Genomic DNA, 20812 nt, shown 5'->3' with positions numbered 1-20812 from the left:
ATACGAAAGGCAATTCACAGAATACAAGTGACTAATAAGCATATAAAAAAATCCCCTACCTCCTGATCAAGGACATGTAAATTAAAACAAGATACCATTTTTTTTACCCCCAAGAATGACAAAAATTAAAATGAGAGTCTTGAGATTTGAGAAAAAGGACATTTTTATACATTGTTGGTAGAAATGTAAAATAATATGACATTTGGTGGGCAATCTCTATCCTAGAAATATCTGCATAATTACTTAAGGATGTATGTGGCAAGGATGTTCGCTGCAGCCTTTTACATAAGTACCAAATAGGGTTATAGGATTAAACAAACCATAATCCATATGCCTGAAACAGGTACAACTTGCACACCCTTGTGCTCACTCCATTTCCTTCTCTTGACCTTCCTAGTCAAAGTCAACTTTTTCCTCTGAATTCCCCACTCTTATACCCTATACTTTAAGTAATTCTGTGTTGATCTCTCCAAAACTAAATCACAAGTTCTTGGTGTAAGTTCTTAATCATGTTTGTATTCCTTATAAAAGGTGATCTTGGTTGAATAATGTGGGCTAGAAGCCTAAAACCACACCAACTGATTCTTATTGTTTACCTCCATTAAAAATATCATTTGGGATTTTCTTCTATTAAAGTATCATATTACTCATTATAGAAATAATAAAAAAAACAGAAAATTTAAAAAATGTAAACCATCTGTAGTGCTACCCTTGAGAGAGAACTACTATTAACATTTTAGTGTAATAATTTTCCAGTTTTTATTTCCTTTTATTTATTTTTTTAAGTGCCTATTTATTTTTGAGAAACAATATGAGCAGGAGAGGGACAGAGAGAGAGGGGACAGAGGATCCAAAGCACACTCTGCACTGACAGCAGAGAGCCCAATGCAGGGCTCAAACTCATGAACTGTGAGATCATGACCTAAGCCAAAGGCAGACGCTTAACCAACAAAGCTACCCAAACACCCATTTATTTCCTTTTAAAAAACGTATTTGAATCATACTATATGTACAATTTGGGGGTGGTTTGGTCTTAAATTTTCTTTTACGTTATTTTTAATGGCTACAGAATATGGTGTCCATGACATAGATTTATATACTGTTCATATAATTGAACTATTTAGTCCACAAAGCTGAGCAACTGCTTACTGTCTGGCACTGTGCTAGGCAGTGGGTTTACAAAAGTGAAGTCAGTTATCATCCCTGCCACCAGAGAAAGTTTAATTTCAAACACCCAGGCAACCGAAACATAATTATCTACCAGCTATAATGAGTGCTATGAGGAAACAAGTAGGGGGCTGAGGAAAAGAACAATCTGCCTTTGGGACTGGTTAGAGACAGGCTCTCTGAGGTCACATTTCAGCAAAAACAGAAAAATGAGGAGCTGGTCTTGTAAGGCTGAGGTAGAAAAACTCCTGGCAGGAAAAAACAAAAACAAAAAATGTGTGTGCCAACAACCTTAAAGTAGCAAAGAGTTGACTTGAAGAACTAAATAATCAGTACAATGGAAATAATAGAGGTAGGAGGAAAAGGCCAAAAACCAGGTTAAAGGCAGATGATGGCTTTGGTAGGCCAAGGTAAAAAGCGTGGGTTTTATTTTAAATAACCAAAGTGGGTAAGTGGGGAAGTGATGCAATCCAATTTACCTTTTACCACCTCCTTTAGTACTGTGTGAAGGGACACAATTGTAAAACAAAATCAGAAAGCTGTTGCTGTGGTCTGGAGACCAGAGGGCAATGGCCTGAACTAGTGACGACGTTTTCTACCATATGTCTTTAATTATAAATAATGCTGTAATTAGTATCTCTAAATACATGTAATCTTTGAATTTCTGATTATATCACTAGGATAGATCTCTAGAAGCAGAGTTATTGGGATAATGGTAAGAACTCCAAGCCTTTTTATATCCATAAAGGTTTAAGTTGTTGTTAAACTATTGGTACACCAATAGTGTATCAGTGCCAATACACATGTTAACAAGGATGAGTAAAAAAATCTCTAATTTGGTAGCCTAGAAAAGAAGCCTTTTTGCATTTGTTATTGTCTATAAAGCTAAATCACAAAAACCCACCCCCTCCCTATTTATTAGTCATTTGTATTTACTATGAAAAATTGGGTGTTTTGTTCCTTTTCGTTATGTGGATTTTTAATTTTTTTTTTAATCAATTTTGGAGAACTTTTTATGTAATAAGGGTATTGACACCATCAGGTTTAAAGTGAATATCCTTCAAATATAATTTTTTCATTTATCTTTTAAACTCATTTGGAATTCACTTTGGCATAAGGTATAGACAGAATTTGTCTTTTCTTCCCCAAATAACTAACCACTTGCTCCAGTCCCATGTAGTGAACAAAACACCCTCTGCCCTTACCGCCCTCTGCTCTCCTGTGCGTAATTCTAGTCTGGGTTTATCTACTCTATCTCACTGATCTGCTGAACTCTTCTTTCATCTGAATCACAGTTTTAGTTATTGACTTTTGATCAGACAACAGCCTCCTCCTCCTCCACTATCTTTTCTTTGTAAAAATGTCCTCAGCTATTTTTTTTTTTAATCTCATCTTCATTTCTAAGATGTTATTTACTTTGTTTTTAAACTCACTGGTATGTTTCATCACTTATTAGAAACAACAAATATTTTAACTGCTAAGGTAACTAAGAATAATGACTAAAATACAGTTTAGATGCTTGTCCTCTATTACCTTGAATAATAGGTGCCTAACTATAAACTCCATTGGGCCCAGAAAACTGTGCTGTAGTCAAACAGAAAAATATTGCTAAGAGAGAAATTTTTAAACAAATCATATAAAAATAAGAATGAAAGAAACCCAGAAATTAATTCGTCTAAGGCAAAAAAAGCGCAAAATTTCATTAAGCCTAAATGCATTAATTTCATTAGAGAATAAACAGTGAAAAGCTGTCTGAAAGTGCCAATTAATCATATGTACCTGTCTCACTAATTGTTCTCCTTCTAGATGAGGTAGATGGTCTAGAAACCAAATCTGAAGATGAAGGTTTCTCTTCCTGCAACTCTTGCACAGGGTCCTAAGCATGCAAGGTGGGGGGAGAAAAACAAAAACTTAACTTGTAACACCAGGGAGCTGAAAATTATTTGTTTAAAATAACCTAACTTTCAAGAAACATCACACTAGAATGCATTCATTTCAAGATTACCTTTTGATCACTCCCACCTTCAAGGTGACACCTATTTTCACTCACAGATGTGCCTGAATCTGATGGTTCTGATGGGGGAAAAAAAAACAACAACAACAACAAAGAATCACAAACTAGAAAAGAAACTAGTCTGTCAGTCCAGGAAAAACTCCTTACACAATTTAACCTTTCAACAAACATTAAATGTGTGTCTCCCAGGGGCCAACCCCATGCTAGATATTGTAGAAATAAGTAATAAGATTCAATTTTAATACAGAGAATACATTAAGAGTAATGAAAGTGTAACGAAAAAGACAGAGCAATGATTTTTGGTAGGGACACAGCAAGGTATGAGGAACAAGGAGTCAGGAAAGGTTCCATAAAATTTAAAGAAGTAGGACTAAGAAAAGCTATTCCAGGCTGAGGAACACCCTGTGAAAAAAAAAATCCAGAAGTGAATTACCAACGCTTGTTACAGGGAACTACAGGTAGTTAATTATTACTAGAATATAAGCAGGATCATAAAGGATCCTGTGTGTCTTGCAAAACAGAACAAGGACATCAACAAACAGCACTCATGCCTTCAATCCTACATCACTGCATGCTTCCCAGCTGACACTTCAGAACCTTCCCTAGCACTGTTGCAGCCATTAAGCATAAAAAGGAACACGCAAGAAGGGGTGAGGGGTGAGGGAGGGTGAGGGAGGGAGAGTGAGGGAGGGTGAGGGAGGGAGAGTGAGGGAGAGTGAGGGAGGGTGAGGGAGGGTGAGGGAGGGAGAGGGAGGGAGAGGGAGGGAGAGGGAGGGAGGGGGGGGAGAGGGGGGGGGAGAGAGGTGGGGAGAGAGGGGGGGAGGGGGGGAGGGGGGAGGGGGGGGAGAGAGAGAGAGAGAGAGAGAGAGACAGACAGACAGACAGACAGACAGAGAGAGATTATCTTAAGCCAGCTCCAGGCTCAGCACAGATCCCATGACCCTGCAATCATGACCTGAGCCAAAATCAAAAGTCAGACGCTCAACCTACTGAGCTCAACCTACTGAGCCACCCCGGCACTCCTAAAAAGGTTTAATCCAATAGATAAAACTGTATTGTCTTTTTATCCAGAGAACAATAAAGAACCCATAAATGATCATTTTAAGCGGAGAGGGACAAATTACTTCAGCAAAATAGAAGAAAAAGAGAGCAGAGGCAGGGAAGCCAACATTAGAAAGTAACTGCAATAATACAAATGCAGAACTATTAAAGCCTAAACTAAGGCATGGAAGAAAGATCAATTCCAGAGAAGTTAAAACCATTCACCAAGAGAGAAACTTCAGAAGACAAAGAGATTGGGATGGGAAGATAATGAACTAAAGTGGATGAAACTCATTCAGGTAGGTAGGTTTAGTTTTTAGTTGGATGTATAGACTTGGAGCTCAGAAGTCAGCATTTCAGATATGGAATATATACAGGTGCCAAAGATCATAATCAAATACCCTCCAAAACATTTTCATCTTAATACGAATGTCAGGCCCAAGCATTAACACTTTGAAATTATGCACATTATCGTAAGTTTATTGCTTCTTTATATCATGGGTTATGTATTTTAAGTTGTACATATAGACAGGTTATATTACGTTTTAGTATAATAAAGGAGATGTTACAAAATAGATGTAATAAAAAGGAAGTACTAGGTGTGACAGGTTGAGAACACAGTTACAAGAGCTCTGAAGTTAATTCTACTAACTGAAACCTGAAACAAACACAGAAATAACAAATGGAAATAACCTAAGTAATCTATAGGTTACCATCTCATTAATATAATTTTCCTGGTAATCTACCAAGGTGTCTTTACATGAACCAATGAATACATCAGGTATAATATTTAAAAAACTTAAAATACTACTATAATACTATTTTTTTGGCCTTCATTTAATTTCATAAAGAGCTCTGTAAAACAATAAAGCATCTTGTTACCAGCCTAACAGTCACTTCTACTCTAGGATAAGACAGTAATGCCCTTTTCTGGGTCTTAAATCCTAACTATGGAACAGTATTCAACTCAACACATTTATTAAACACCGTATTACTAAAACACTGTATTGATGCAAAATGCAAACCTGAGTAGGATACAAGAAATATAATCAAGTGAAACAAAACAATGTAATAATAAGGTCCAAATACAGAATAGTGGAAGCACAAGAGTGGCCAGTTTGTTGCATAAACAAGCTTTTGAAAACAATTAATTGTAGTTCAAGAACGGGCTTTAAGAAGTCAGGGGTGTGTTGGGAGCCAGCTCCTACTGGCAAACAACTGTGTATCTTCTACCAATTCCATGTACACAGCTTGAAAATGGCCATGGTGGGAGTTATTTACACGATGGAAATCAGCAAACACCACAAATCAGGGCTTTTCCTGAAGAGTCAGTGGGTTGTTAAACATTTACTAGCATACCACCATATATATTTATGTGTATCTCTCTGAAATACAAACCTAGTGCTTTCATCAGATTCTCAGTTAAGAACTGCAAGCTTAAAGATAGGCAAAGAAGATGCCGCTTACCTGAACAAACTGATAAAGTTTTGTCTATTAAATAAATAATAAATAAAAAATGGGCCCCATCTATTTGAATGGTCCTACTTAAGTATCTGTATTATTTCCCAAAACCTTTTAATATGTTTTAATGACATCTCTTCCAAGCATGGCCTTCTGAAATTATCTACCTTTCAGAAACAAGTGTTGGCAAGGATGTAGAGAAAAAGGAACCCATGTGCATGGTTGGTGGGAATGCAAACTGGTTCAGCCACTGTGAAAAACAGTACAGAGGTTTCTCAAAAAATTAAAAACAGGACTACCATATGATCCAATAATTCCACTTCTGAGTGTTTACCCAAAGAATACAAAAACACCAATTCAAAAAAGATAAATGCACCCCTATGTTCACTGCAGCATTATTTACAACAGCCAAATTATTTTATGGAAGCAGCCCCAGTGTCCATAGATAGATGAATAAAGATATAGTATGTGTGTGTGTGTGTATTCTATGCATACATACACACACACAATGGAGTATTACTCAGCCATAAAAAAAGAATGAAATTTTCCCATTTACACTATGGATATATATAGAGAGTGTAATGTTAAGTGAAAACAGAGAAAGACAAATACCATATGATTTCACTCACATGTGGAATTTAAGAAAGAAAGAAAAACAAAGAAAAAGGAGGCAAACCAAAAAACAGACTTTTAACTCTAAAGAACAAACGATGGCTACGGGGCGGGGCGGGGGAGGAATATGGGTGAAATTAAGTGATGGGAATTAAGGAGTGCACTTGTGATGAGCACTGAGTGATATATGGAATTGCTGAATCACTGTATTGTACCTTGGAAACTAATATAACACTGCATGTTAACTAAACTAGAATTAAAATAAAAATATAAATTTAAAAAAATAAGTGTTTAATAAATGTTTGTGAGATGCCAAAACACCCAGAAATTTTCTTTCAGAATATTAATACTGATATCCCCAGGCTTCAGTTAATGGAATAAGATATTTAACTTTACATATCACAAAGCTGCATTAGAATCTCAGTATTATTTTACTTCATGTAGTTCATTTCTTCCTCTTAAATGACTTCCACATACATAAAACGTCTTTAAAATATTTTCATGGTGTCTGTTTATGTTATTCAAAATTAACTTACCATGCTGATTGACTACTACCAAGTTTCTGTAGATCATTGTATATATTTTCCTTGTAGGGAGGAAAAAAAAGAGACATACGTTTTAAAATAAAAATATATTAAACTGGACTTAACCAGACTTATAAATACATATTAATATGAACTATATTGTGCACAAACTAAATTTTAAGTTACTGCATTCAGGGGTACTTGAGTGGCTCAGTCAGTTATGTGTCCGAATCTTGATTTTGGCTCAGGTCATGATCTCACTGTTTGTGGATTCAAGCCCCACATTGGGCTCTGTGCTAACAGCATAGAGCCTGCTTGAGGTTCTCTCTCTCTCCCACTCTCTCTCCCCTCCTCTGCTCATGCTCACTCATGCTCTCTCTCAAAATAAATAAACTTTAAATAAATTACTGCAAACTGTACCACTGGTAAGCTTCTAGGCCCTAAAAAGCACCATGATAATTAGCTGTATGATTACCTACTGTTACTCTTATTTAATCACAAAGGTCCCTCTAGCTGAAAGACTTCGTATCTCCATTTCCTGAAATATGCCTTGTTTGGACCTCACCAAAAGACCCCAGGGAATGGGTGTGAATGCAGAAAGCAGTTTAATATATTTGTTTTCAAACAGAGAAGAAAAATTTCTAGCTCTGTACTTAAAGCTTAGAAGTAAACTGCCTAAAAATGTAGTGGGTTGTGCAAAACCTGCATCCTACATAGGAACTTGATTATAATTTTGACTTCTATCAACTCATGGACCAACCACCTAATGAATTTTCTTTCTTAATCTTAAAATTTATTTAAAGTTTCCTTCATTCATTTAGTAAATACAGACTGAAAACAAGGAATAAAATGGAAACAAATCTCTGCCCTCATAGAACTTATACCCCAACAGGAAGACAATTCAGTTATTCCAGCCTTCACTGATGTCATGGTACAGTTTTTTTTTAAACTAATGATTTTAGAGAATGTTATTGGTTACGTATCATTTCTAATTCCTATCATTAAGGGGAAGTGCCAATCCCAATTATTTCTTTTCACTCTTGGGACTAATGACACAGTTCTGTAAACTCATAAAAACCAGTATTCCTGTTCATACCCTTTTTCCAAGTTAGTAATCTCCCCAGTGTTTAATCTCTCAACATATTAAAATTCAAGTCAAAGATACTTTTTAAACTATGCTTTCAATGTGAGAAACTATACAACTGTACCTCAAAACATATCAGAAGATTCAACACTCAAACAGTGCAAAATCACCAACATAGTTATAAAATAAAGCTTATATCCCAAGGCCAAATGTAAAATAACAACATAAATGAATATTAGACAGGGACACCAGGGTGGCTCAGCTGGTTAAGCATCCGACTTCAGCTCAGGTCATAATCTCACAGTTCCTGAGTTCAAGCCCCATATTGGGCTCTTTGCTCTCAGTGCAGAGCCTGCTTTGGATCCTCTGTTTCCCCCTCTCTGCCTCTCCCCCACTCTCTCCCTCTCAAAAAATAAATAAATAAACATTAAAAAAATAAACATTAGACAAATGTGACTTAATGGAAGGATGTTTATATAATGTTGAATTAAGAAGCATGACAAAATTAAATATAGTATGTTCACAACTGGGTTAAAACACATCTGCACATAACAGAAAAACAGGTAAAAATACCATTCAATGACAAACTATAGTCTTTTTTTTTCCTATTTTTAGTTTTGTCTTTTCCTATTGTCCAATAATGCATACTATGCTTACATAATGAAACTGTTTTAAAGTTATAAATACTCCATTTAATTACCATCTTTTTAGCTATAATATTATTGAACATTAAACACTAGTAGAACCTAGTTAATTGTTTCAGGTGAAAAGTATTCATCCCATTAAGAAAAACATACAAGCTAAGGCTCTACACAGACTGTGCTAAACCACATGGGAAAAGGAATTCCAAATGTAAGGAAAGGATGACTGAAGAAACAGTCTTCACTGGGAATGCAAGCTGGTGCAGCCACTCTGGAAAACAGTATGGAGGTTCCTCAAAAAATTAAAAATAGAACTACCCTACGACCCAGCAGTTGCACTACTAGGTGTTTATCCAAGGGATACAGGTGTGCTGTTTCAAAGGGACACATGCACCCCAATGTTTATAGCAGCACTATCAACAATAGCCAAAGTATGGAAAGAGCCCAAATGTCCATCGATGGATGAATGGATAAAGAAGATGTGGTATATATATATATATACAATGGAGTATTACTCGGCAATCAAAAAGAATGAAATCTTGCCATTTGCAACTACGTGGATGGAACTGGAGGGTATTATGCTAAGTGAAATTAGAGAAAGACAAATAACGTATGACTTCACTCATATGAGGACTCTGAGGCAAAACAGATGAACATAAGGGAAGAGAAACAAAAATAATATAAAAACAGGGAGGGGAACAAAACATAAGAGACTCATAAATATGGAGAACAGAGGGTTGCTGGAGGGGGTATGGGAGGGGAGATGGGATAACTGAGTAAGGGGCACTAAGGAATCTACTCCTGAAATCATTGTTGCACTATATGCTAACTTGAATGTAAATTTTAAAAAAATAAAATTTAAAAAAAAAAAAAAAGAAAAAGAAAAAAAACAGTCTTCAGTTCCCAGTAATTCTAGAAAGGTTATTTGTGTTAAACTTGGCTGATGAAGTGCTACGATATATGACAAAATAATCTCCAAAGTAACGAATGCTTAAATTTAAGCCTTTACCCCAGGGTAAAGATGGTCTTTGAAAGTAACTGCAGTATTTTTTAATTTACAGTAACCATGACTAACATTTAAGTGTGTTCTATGTGTCAAACACTGCTTTTTACACATTGTCTTCATAAACTCCACATTAAGTATTTATATTATCCCTACTTTACAAATAGGGTAATCTAAGGTTTTGAGCAAGTAAATCAATTTACCAAGTCACACAGCTAGTAAATAGCTGAGCTAGGTCTCAAAGCCAGGTTTGTAAGATTCCAGAATGTAGGTTCTCAAGCAATATGCTATCTTACCAAGAAATTAAATTTCCACATCTTTTATACATACAGCAACAATTTTTCTCTGACAAAAGGGAGTGAAGGTGGAGGCGAAGTGAAACATTTGTCCAGTTGGCTTTTTACAATTGACTAAACTGAAGAATTACCTGTGTTCTTTCACAGAGAAGCTTGGCACTCCAAACAAATCCCCTAGAAGATCATTGGAACAATACACAATATGCTGTTGCTTCTCATCATATAATCGTTTAGTCATAATATACTGGCCAAGGTAAAATATAACCTGAAATAGAAATATGATTTCTGAGCATTAAAGAAAAGTAAATGTTAGTTTCAAAAACATTCAATACCTCATTCATCTAAAGATGGTTAAACAACCAGCAACCATACCCACAACCATCTAGAATAACCTCTCTAGAGAGAGAGGGAGACAGAATCTGAGGCAGGCTCCAGGCTCTGAGCTGTCAGCACAGAGCCTGATGCGGGGCTCAAACCCATGAACCATGAGATCATGACCTGAGCCAGAGTCGGACTTAACCAACTGAGCCACCCAAGCGCCCCTCCCCTTATTTCTATCTACTACTAAACGCATACCTTTTGTTTCCTTAACTAATTACATGATGATAATGAGGTCAAACCCAAGTTAACAGCCCTAAAAATATCCTTAACCTCGACACTTCCCTACTGTCTGTAGACTTAACTAGCTAAGCAGGCCTCACTGAAAGGAATATTCCCTGGTAACTATGGACTGAAGAAACTGTTGATAGACCATGGGCAAGGAAGAAGAGAACCTACACTCCTACCAAACATCCCATTAGGAAGTTTATAAAAAGTGTGGCTGAAAAGGAAAATGATCTGGAGTCTCTTCTTGACCCACTATCCCAATGTAGATAAGGTACTTCAGTGTTTTAAGCAATCTGGGACCCATAAACTAAGTGAGAGAGATGGGGAAAAGGCACATTTCACTCACAGTGAAATTTTGCCTAAGATGACCCAATCTCTCACTGAAAATCATGCTTCTGTGCACAAATTTCAAGCTAGAGAACAATACATTGAAATGTATCCATTAAATAGAACATATATGTTCATGAATCAGCTCACCTCTATCCCAGAAAGATCAGTATACTGTACTCATGTATCTCTAGTGCAGAAGTTCTTAACCTGGGATCCATGGATGCCCAAGAAGTCCTTGGATAGAATTCAGGGGGTCCATTAATTTGGATGGAAAAAGAATTTCTGTATTTTCACTAACTTTTCACTGAAATTTAGCTTTCCTTCAATTATGAATATAGGCAACAAACCACAAAGTATTAGTAATACCTGTGATTTTTGCCACCAATAAAAACCACAAGTGTTTTCATATCATATTATGCTTGGTGTAAACATCTCAAAATATTAACTATACTCCTCAAAATATTAACTATACTCCTCAAAATATTAACTATACTCCTTGAAATTACATTTATTAGGTCTACTACTAAATCTTATTTAATGTGTTAATAAAAAAGCACACACACAAAAAAGCACATATATCAAGCTTGTTTACTATTTGAGTAACTATGTTACATAATTTGTTTCTTTTGTAATCCTATACATTTCGGTTCATGCATTTGGAAACAGGATTCTGAGAAGACTTCCAGTTTGCCAAGTGGGTCCACAGCACAAAAATGCTAAGAACCCCTACAGAGTCTCCCTTTGTCTCAGAGGTGCTAGCTGAGAAGTGATATTCAAGTATAATTAGAATTTTCAGCTTCAAAGTATAGTCCAAATGACAATGCTTAATATTGCTGCTTCCTGAAAAATCCCTCTATATGGCCAATTTCTTCCCATGGCTACATGTAACTAATAAGACATTAGTTATCTTGTTCACGCTTAATTTAGCTTACCTCTTTCATAGTATAAGTGTCTTTTTGTGCACCAACAGACTTTAACAACTTCAAGAGCAATGGCTTTGGTCTAACCTATGAAAAACAAAAACTTGCTATTATACTTCCAAAATTATTCCAGAACTGTTAAGTCCCACAGTAAGCATGTCCACGAAGAATTTCAATAAATGTAGCAGACATTACTTTTAACAATCTCACAAGGTTAGAACTCAAAAAATAAGTCAAATGTTTTCACTAAATGCAATAAACTATAGAAACTGAATACCGCAGACTGTCAAGGCAGTGTGGAAAAAATACTGAGATTTAATTACTATGCAAATTGTCACAGAATCCTCAAGTATCATCAGTTGCAATCAGAAATAGTGTCCACGCCAAGGCAGTGAAAATTATTCTTTTTCCTCCAGCTATTCCTATTATCTGCTTACTACCTTACAAACTTAAGCATAAATGGAATACTCCAATGAGATTACCATAAACTACATTGCAAAATCCAAGAGAGAAGAGTAAGTCTTTAGGGTAGGTCCTTTTCCCAATCTCTTCTTTCCACATATTAGGCTCCTGAAGGCTGGACGACTTAAATAACTAACCCAAATGACAAGGATAATTAAGAGCAGATCTGAGACTGCAACTCACAACCCTCATCTACAAAGCAGCATCTTCTTCCTACTATATCATGCTGCTTCTTAATTGGTCTACATTTCAAATACCTACTTGACAAACATCTATTGAGCTTGTACTACGCACCAGACAGTGCTAGGTATTGGGGGGTAGGGGAAATAAATAAAATATGAGCTGTATTCAAGGAGCCAGCCAACTAAATCAGGGGTCAATTTTTTTCTATAAAGAGCCAGAATGTAAATATTTGAAGCTTTCCCTGCCACGTGGTCTGACTCAGAAATACAGAATATATGTAAACCAATAGCCATGGCTGCATTTCAGTAAAACTTTCTTCACAAAAACAGGCAGGAGACCAAATTCAGTCCACAGGTTATAGCTTGCCTGACCCTGATTTAGAAGTTTTGCAAGTGGTATTGAGAAAATAACTGGCAAGGAGACAGAGATATAATATACTCTTTCTCCCTAACTGTTGCTATATCAAAATCTTCAAAACTCAACTATCTTTATAACTTGCTCCCTCCACAAAGACTAGTGTCTCTGCACCTCTCTTCAATATATTCCCATCCTTTGTCTAACTTGGAAATCTAACAGCATCCCAGTATGCAATCTAACTCTCAAAAGTAAATTTAAGAAAGCTGCCTACTTCCAGCTAATCAATTAAATAACCAAAAAACTTAAAATACACTTAAGTGTAGTACTGAATCATTAGCTGTTCTGATCACACACTTTTTTGTGTGTGTGCTTACATATACACTTTACTTCCAGGGTACTTAAAGAATGACCTCTCTGAAAAGATAAAAAATTATTTTTTTCCTCCTCAAATTTAATATATGCTATGTTAACTTCAAACTACATAAAACATCTCAAAGTAAAAATCTGCAATGGAGAGCCATTAGTTTTTTATTAAGACCTGAAAGACATGCCATAAGAAAACTGTAAGAAGCATTCTTAATCTTACATTTAATAACAAAGAGATAAATAAATGCCAAATGAAAAAAGATCTAGATGTGAAAATTAAAATATTACAAGAAAATACAGGGCTATATCTGCATAATCTTGGGATGGGAGAATTCTTCCAAAGCATGATATGAAATTCAAAAACCAACAAGTTTGACTTCATAAAAACATTCTCAAAAACAACATAAAGTTAAACATTTGTAAATGATAAAAGTCAAATATATTTGAAACACAGAGAACTACAAATTATTACAAAAAACACAATAAAACAAAAAAAAAAAAAAGTGAACAGATGAGACCAAGTAAATTCCAGAAGAAAGAAACGATTTAACGAATGACAAGACGCCCAATCTCAACAGACATTAAGGAAATACAAATTTAAACGATGACACAGTACCTTTTACCACAAAAGTAGCAAAATAATAAAAACTGGTAATACTCAGTGTTGGCAGAGGTGAAAACTGTTACAATCTTGTGGTAATCAAGATGTGAATAGCAATCAAATACATGTATAGTTTAGGACCCAAGAGTTCTACTTCTACAAAATCCTACAGGAGGAGACATGTACAAAGCAGCGCTATTTTTTTTATAAAAATTTTTTATTAATGTTTATTTATGATAGACAGAGCATGGGTGGGGGAGGGAGAGGGAGACACAGCATCTGAAACAGGCTCCAGGCTCTGAGTTGTCAGCACAGAGCCAGTCACAGGGCTCGAACTCATGAACCACGAGATCATGACCTGAGCTGAAGATGGACGAACTGAGCCACTCAGGCACCCCAAAGCAGCACTGTTCGTAATACTCAAAAATAAAACTCAGTTTTCTAAAAAACTATAAAAAAAAAAAAAAAAAAAAAAAAAAAACCCTATCAGTAGAGGCATAAATTTTTTAAATACTACTACCCTAATGCTCTGGAACGCTATGGAGGCATTAAACAGAATTCTGTAGATTTACTGACATGGATGGAATTTGCACCACACCTCTAGTTTAATCCTGTTTTAATAGAACAGAACAATAACACATCATATATGGGTATATACATAGGAAAAATCTAAAAGGAGACATGGTTGAAAGAGAAGACTAGAGGGGTGCCTGAGTGGCTCAGTCAGTTAAGCATCTGACTCTTGATTTCGGCACAGGTCATGATCTCATGGTTCATGGGACAGAGCCCCACATCAGGCTCTGTGCTGACAGCTCGAAGCCTGCTTGGGATCCTCTCTCAAAATGAATAAACTTAAAAAAAAAAAAAAAAAAGAGAGAGAGAGAGATGATCAGAATTTTCAGTTTTCTGTAATGCCTAAAATCTTTCTAAGCATGAATTAGTTTTGTGACTTTTAGAAACCATTTAGGAAGTTCAATAAGTCAAAATAGAAAAAAAAATCGGTCACATAATAAACATAACTTCAGCATCCATGCTTAAGAATATAATGGAACTCAATTTTAAATCCAGTGTGGGAAAGTACGAAGAAAATGATACAGGTTCTTACAGTCAGCTTTTACAGTTATGCCTGAGTGGCAGAATTCAGGCTATGTTCATACAATTTCATTTAAAGAGCCATGCCATAAATGTGGTCTATGGAATTTAGTTGATCACCTCATAAATTATTCTTAAAAGTTACACTTGAGACAAAAATACCAACCAGGGTCTCTTGTTCCGAAGCTGGCATCTGTGAGGTGCTTACAGCACCATCGGTAGACACAGACATGTTGGTATTGCACATTTGCCTATGAGTAGGAAAAAAACACACATGATAAAAACTTGAAATAATGAAACAAAGGTGAAAAAAAAAAAACCACCAAAGTCATATGGGAAGAAGATAAACACTGCCCTTAAATATTGTAGTAAAACTAAAGCCAGTAACAAGCGGGTCCTTACCTGGATCAATGTAGAATAAGTGCTCTACGTCGGTGACCACAGGTATCTACCTCTAATCGCCAGTGAATACAGCTGGGAAAAAGCATAGTTTAAATAGCCCCAGCTGGAGACAAGTCAGGGCTTAGCTCCTTCTGCTGCGTACTAGGAACGTGTCCGAACTTGACCAGCCCAAAGGGAAAAGCTGAGTCAACTTAGACACAGAACCAGCCCAAACTCGCCCAGACAAGGCGCCGGCTTCACGCACGCTACGGAACAGGCACCTGTCATCATTGGGACCCCAAGCCGAGAGGCCGCCGTCGGCCCCGCAACGCACCCCCCGCCCACGTGACCTTTACCCTGACCACCCGTGGAGCCCCCCGCCTCCCGCCTGCTGGCTGGCGCGCCCGAAACCCCGCCCTCCCCCCCCCCCCGGGCGGCCACAGCCTCACCTCCTTCCAACAAAAACCTCCACAAACCCACGTGCCCCGCGCCCCCCACCACCAAATGCACAAAGCCCGCAGGCGGGGAAGAGGCTACAAACGACAGCGAGCTGGGAAACCCAAGTCACAGAACAAACTCAGAACTGCCCATGCGCTTCCCGGCCGGTACCTGCTCTCACCAAGCGGAGTTGTCCGCGCCTGGAGTAGGAAGAACGGGGACCCTCGAGGCTCCCCAGTACCCTTCACTGGACGGGCAGAAGCCCGACGCCGTGGGCCTCGGCGACCATTCCACTCACGGGGCCCAGGCCACTGGGGCGCTCGAACGCACTGGGTCCGGAGAAGAGAGAGGCTCCTGGCGGCGAAGCCGGCAGGACCTCGGTCAGAGGGGTTAGGGCTGCCCCTCAGACTCGGGCTCTTACTCCATTTTCTTTCCAGCCACACAGGGCCGCACAGGCCCCAGGAGGACCCGAGCCGGCCGAGGCGCGCCCGATGCGCGCCCCCTGCTGCCCCAGAGGAGCGCGCCGGAAGCCGCGACTCATCAGGGCGCTTGCGCGCGCGCGCGCGCCCAGGCCCCACCACGTCCGCCAATTGGGGGAGGGGGCTGGGCCGGCCGCCTCCGTGAAGGGGGCGGTCCGGGAGCGCGGCGCGCGCAGCCCATGCCACTGGCCGCCACCCGGCGGTAGGAGAGGCCGTGCCGGCGCGCGCGTTCGGCGGGTGTCGACCGCCAGTTCTCCCGGGGTGGGGCTCGGCTCAGCCCGCCGCGCTTCGTTTGGCGCGCGACCCTTGGGACTTCTTTAACCGTTGTGCTATTTCTGTATTTCATGTGTTTACAACTTTCGGCCGCGATGGAAACTGAAGGCACCAGGCGTATCTGAGTGCAGCTACCAAAAAAGAAACCAAAATTAACAGCTGTGCGATAGATGAAGCCCACACCGCCAGCCACTGGAGTTATATACAAACGAGTTATTTCAAGACTTGTTTGTTTTTTTTTTTTAAGTACAATTAAAAATAGTACAATATAAAAAATAGCACAATATAGACTCGTATGTGATGCATACAAATGTTCTGGCTGGAGAAATAGACGACTTGTGGCTACAGTGAAGGGGGTATCAGGGAGATAAGGAACGGCGGTTACTTTTCACTTTATGCTTTTAGAATGTTATGGTTTGTTTATATAATATATACATTCTCATTAAAAAATATATAAGACTAGGTACTGAAAAATTCACCTTGCCCCTTTTGGCATATAGGCGTGGCAATTTCAAAAATAAATAAGGACGTAAGAATTGAGTTTGTTCAACCCAAAAAGCACAGTCATTGCAAAGAACGAGCTTCTTTGGCCAGGAAGCAATTAGTTCCTTTTTTAAAAGGACTTTTTTTTTTTTTTTTCCTTTAAGTTGTAACTTTACCTTCTCCCACTCCCTAGCCTACAAGAAAGGAATCTCTTAAACATACTGGTCTGTCAACTGATTTAATTGCCAACATTATTATCTTCAGGGATTTGGTTTGGCTTTTTAAGAAAAACCTCATCTTGGGGTGCCTGGGTGGCTCAGTCGTTGAGCATCCAACTTTGGCTCAGGTCATGATCTCATGGTTCATGGGTTTGAGCCCCATGACCGGCTCTGTGCTGACATCTCAGAGCCTGGAACCTGCTTCAGATTCCGTGTCTCCCTCTCTCTCTGACCCTCCCCTGCTGACTCACTCTCTCTCTCTCTCAAAATAAATAAACATTAAAAAAAATTAAGAAATTGGAGTTTCCTGAGGCACCTGGGTGGCACTTGATTTCGGCTCAGGTGATTCGGCTCTCGATTTCAGCTCAGGTAATGATCTTGTGGTTCATGAGATCGAGCCCCAAGACAGGCTCTGCACTGACAGCAAGGAGCTGGCTTGGGATTCCTCTCTCTCTCTCTCTCTCTCTCTCTCTCTCTCTCTCAGGATTCCCTCTCTCTCTTTGCCCATTCCCTGTGGACACACACGTGTGCATGCTCTCTCTCTCTCACTCCCTCTGTCTCAAAATAAATAAATAAACAGGAAAGAAAGAAAGAAAGAAAGAGAAAGAAAGAAAGAAAAGAAAAAAGAAAAGAAAAGAAAAAGAAATTGGAGTTTCATTAAATGCCAAACAAGAATTTGGGCTATGGACAGAGTAAGCAAATTAGGAGAGATCAGAAGGAGGTAAATAGGTGAATTGCTTTAAACTGTGGCTTTAGCACCACCACCTTGAGCCAATTCAAGCTCTGAATAGTCTGGCTAGCCGCCTCTAGATCAACTGTCCCCTTTCTCACTGGCTCTGTGTTTTGAAAAAATTCTCTTGGCAGAATTAGTAGAGCAGAGGAGCAAAGGGCAGAACTGACCGGATTAGTCTTTCTCTAATGAAATCAGAGAAGACCAGGAAGGAAGGAAAAAGTGATAGGATTTTAGGTGCTGGGGAGAGAGATGGATGAGGCAAGGATTCTATCTTTCAAGGAAACGGTATTAAAAACTTACCATGTGGAACAAGCACTACCCAAGGCCCCAGGTGGTCAACAACATAGTCATACTCCCTGCTGTCATAGAATCTAACAGTCTGACTCTACATTTCCACCCAAAGAGAATGACAATATCACTGACACAAAGTCTAGAGGAAATGAAAAGTTGGCTGTTGTTGAGTTTTGGTTGATGCACCAGAGAACAAAGAGTTCGGTGGTCGAAAATGTGGAACTGAAGCTCCGGCTAGAGACAGAGCTTTTGAGATGACGATTGGCTCAACATGTAAGAACTGATGAGCTCCTCAAAGGAGAGAAGAGACAGACTGGGATAAGGCAGCCGGGGTAGAAACAGCAAAAAATAAGCGAAATGACCATAAGTCTACCTAAAGCAGGCTATCTAATGGTGTTCCCCAAACTGGAAGAGTCAAATAATGATACTGAATACTGCAGGAGTCAAAGAAGATGAGGAACAAGAAAACACATTGGATCTTCTCACTCTAACATCGTTGGCATCGTTTGTGACTTTATGATTAAGAAAGAAATGCAAACAGCTGCTGCTGTTTTCCTGCATTCCACCATCATCGTTTGTCACTCTGCCCTTGTACTCATACCAGACTTTTCTGGAAGCAAACATCTGCTTAATTTTTAGTAGCATTGTTCTCGAGACGCTTCTTTGTTCCAAGAGATGGAGACACCTTGAGCGTCATGTTCTTTGGGACCTAAAGTCTGCAAACACATTTACAATAGACTTTTGTCCTGGTCCCAGGGCCACCTCAGACTTGCACTTATTAATGATAACTGATTAATCTTTAAAGAATGGGGGAAAATAAACAAGATTTATCTCAGAAACAGTGTTTAGAATGCTGAAAGTTTCACAATATTTATTTAACTGTAAAATTGTAGAAGTAGTTCAAATTCCACTTATCCTTCCAAACGTCTGGAGATGGATAGTGTTATTTAAAAAGCAAAATCCCAGCAAACGGTGAATATAAACACAGGCGCTTTTTTAAATGTTTATTTGTTTATTTTGAGAGAGCTCTCGAATGAGGGAGAGGCGGAGGGGGGGGGCGGGGGGGGGGGAGAATCCCAAGCAGGCTCAGCGAGGAGTCCAACACAGAACTCTATCTCACAAACTGTGAAATCATGACCTGAATCAAAATCAAGAGTCAGGTGCTCAACCAACTGAGCCACCCAGGTGCCCACAGACTTTTTGTTTCTATTTTTAAGAATTCATCGACTAACTTTTTGTTTATTTTGAGAAGTTTAAAATATGCAGAAACATTCACACAACAATTAATATCCAATGTAACCATTGCCTAGAATTCACATTTGTCATTTCTGCTTCAGATATATTTTAATTTTTTTTTTAACGTTTATTTATTTTTGAGACAGAGAGACACAGCATGAACGGGGGAGGGGCAGAGAGAGAGGGAGACACAGAATCGGAAGCAGGCTCCAGGCTCTGAGCCATCAACCCAGAGCCCCACACGGGGCTCGAACTCGCGGACCGCGAGATCGTGACCTGAGCTGAAGTCGGACGCTTAACCGACTGAGCCACCCAGGCGCCCCCAGATATATTTTAAAGTATGGGATACTAAAAAAAACATTGAAATATCCCTGTTCTTAATCCCATTCTCTTCCCTCTCCTGGGGAAATTGTAACTATCAGTTTGGTGTATATCCGTTAAGTCCATGTCTTTATATGTTGACTATAATTTTATGAAACTGTAAACAGTAAATACAGTAGTCTACATACATACAAAAAGAATTGCTGGGCCATACGGTAGTAAGCCTTATATGGAATTTCAAAATCTAACAGGGAAAGCTGTCCTTATCTTTTTCAGTATTGTCTGTTCTGGGATGTCACTTTTAGAGTTCATTTGTCTAAATCCTAAACCAGAATCCTATTGGAATTTTGATTCAAATTGCATTGGATGAATTGATTAATTTGACGTCTTTTCAGTCTGGATTCTTTCCAGATAAGAACATGACAGCTTTTTTCAGGTCTCCCTTTGCATTCTTTAATAATGTTTTATCATTCTCTCTATAAGACAATGATTGATTTTTGTATTTTGATCTTACAGCCATCAATACTGCTGCATTTTGTTTTATAAATACCGCTAGTTTTTCAGTAGATGCTCTTGAATATTTTTATGAAAACAGTAATGTCATCTGTAAAAATCATCAGTTTGTCTCTTCCTTTCTTATATCTTCTTTTCTTATAACCTTTAGAGCAATTATTATTTTATGGAATAGTAGCAAAGATAGTGGACATCGTTGTCTTATTCCTGACTTTAGTAAAAATGCTTTTAGAGGTGCCTAGGTGGCTCAGTCAGTTAAGTGTCTGACTCTTGATTTCAGCTCAGGTCACGATCTCGCAGTTTGTGGGTTTGAGCCTCACATCAGGCTCTGTGCTGACAGCACAGAGGCTACTTGGGATTCTGTCTCTCCCTCTCTTTCTCTGCCCCTCCTTCACTCGTGCACGTGCATGTGCACTCTCAAAATAAACATGAAAAAAATGCTTTTAAAATTGATGGATGATGTAAGTTTTAGGTAGAGCCCCTTTATTATATTACAAAAGTTTCCTTCTACTCATGTTTGAATTTTTTTTTTAATATGAATGAGAGTTCAATTTTATCTAATGCTTCTTTATGTATCTGGAAATAATCATGTGGCTTTTCTCCTTAATCTGTTAATATGGTCAGAGCTGTAGTGGCAGATTTTCCTTCTTTCTTTCTCTCTTTTTCTCTTCCTCTCTTTCTTTCTT

At 38.5% G+C, this 20812-nt stretch overlaps 1 protein-coding gene across 8 annotated transcripts in view; it reads right to left on the bottom strand.

Annotated features, from left to right (window-relative positions):
• MDM2 (MDM2 proto-oncogene) overlaps positions 1-16102 on the bottom strand; it is a 30229-nt gene extending 14127 nt beyond the window's left edge. For 3 of the 8 annotated variants that reach the window (XR_006204947.1, XM_042947128.1, XM_042947125.1), the window contains exons 1-8: positions 15751-15840; positions 15163-15234; positions 14927-15011; positions 11712-11786; positions 9975-10108; positions 6832-6881; positions 3173-3240; positions 2947-3043 (exon numbers count right to left, since the gene is read on the bottom strand). Coding sequence is in view for 7 of the 8 variants with exons in the window: in XM_042947128.1 (XP_042803062.1) it covers positions 2947-3043; positions 3173-3240; positions 6832-6881; positions 9975-10108; positions 11712-11786; positions 14927-15007 (505 nt within the window). In the remaining variant the exon portion in view is untranslated. Of the gene's footprint in view, positions 1-2946; positions 3044-3172; positions 3241-6831; positions 6882-9974; positions 10109-10926; positions 11011-11711; positions 11787-14926; positions 15012-15162; positions 15235-15750 lie in introns of those variants that run through there. The other 5 variants (XM_042947126.1, XM_042947130.1, XM_042947132.1 and 2 more) reach the window with 5 other exon arrangements.
• Between the last annotated feature and the right edge of the window lie 4710 nt (positions 16103-20812).

Source organism: Panthera leo, chromosome B4 (genome assembly GCF_018350215.1).
Source record: "Panthera leo isolate Ple1 chromosome B4, P.leo_Ple1_pat1.1, whole genome shotgun sequence".
In the NCBI taxonomy this organism is placed as follows: domain Eukaryota; kingdom Metazoa; phylum Chordata; class Mammalia; order Carnivora; family Felidae; genus Panthera; species Panthera leo.
Note: the sequence above shows the minus strand (reverse complement) of the source record. Positions and strands in the feature narration are given on the sequence as shown.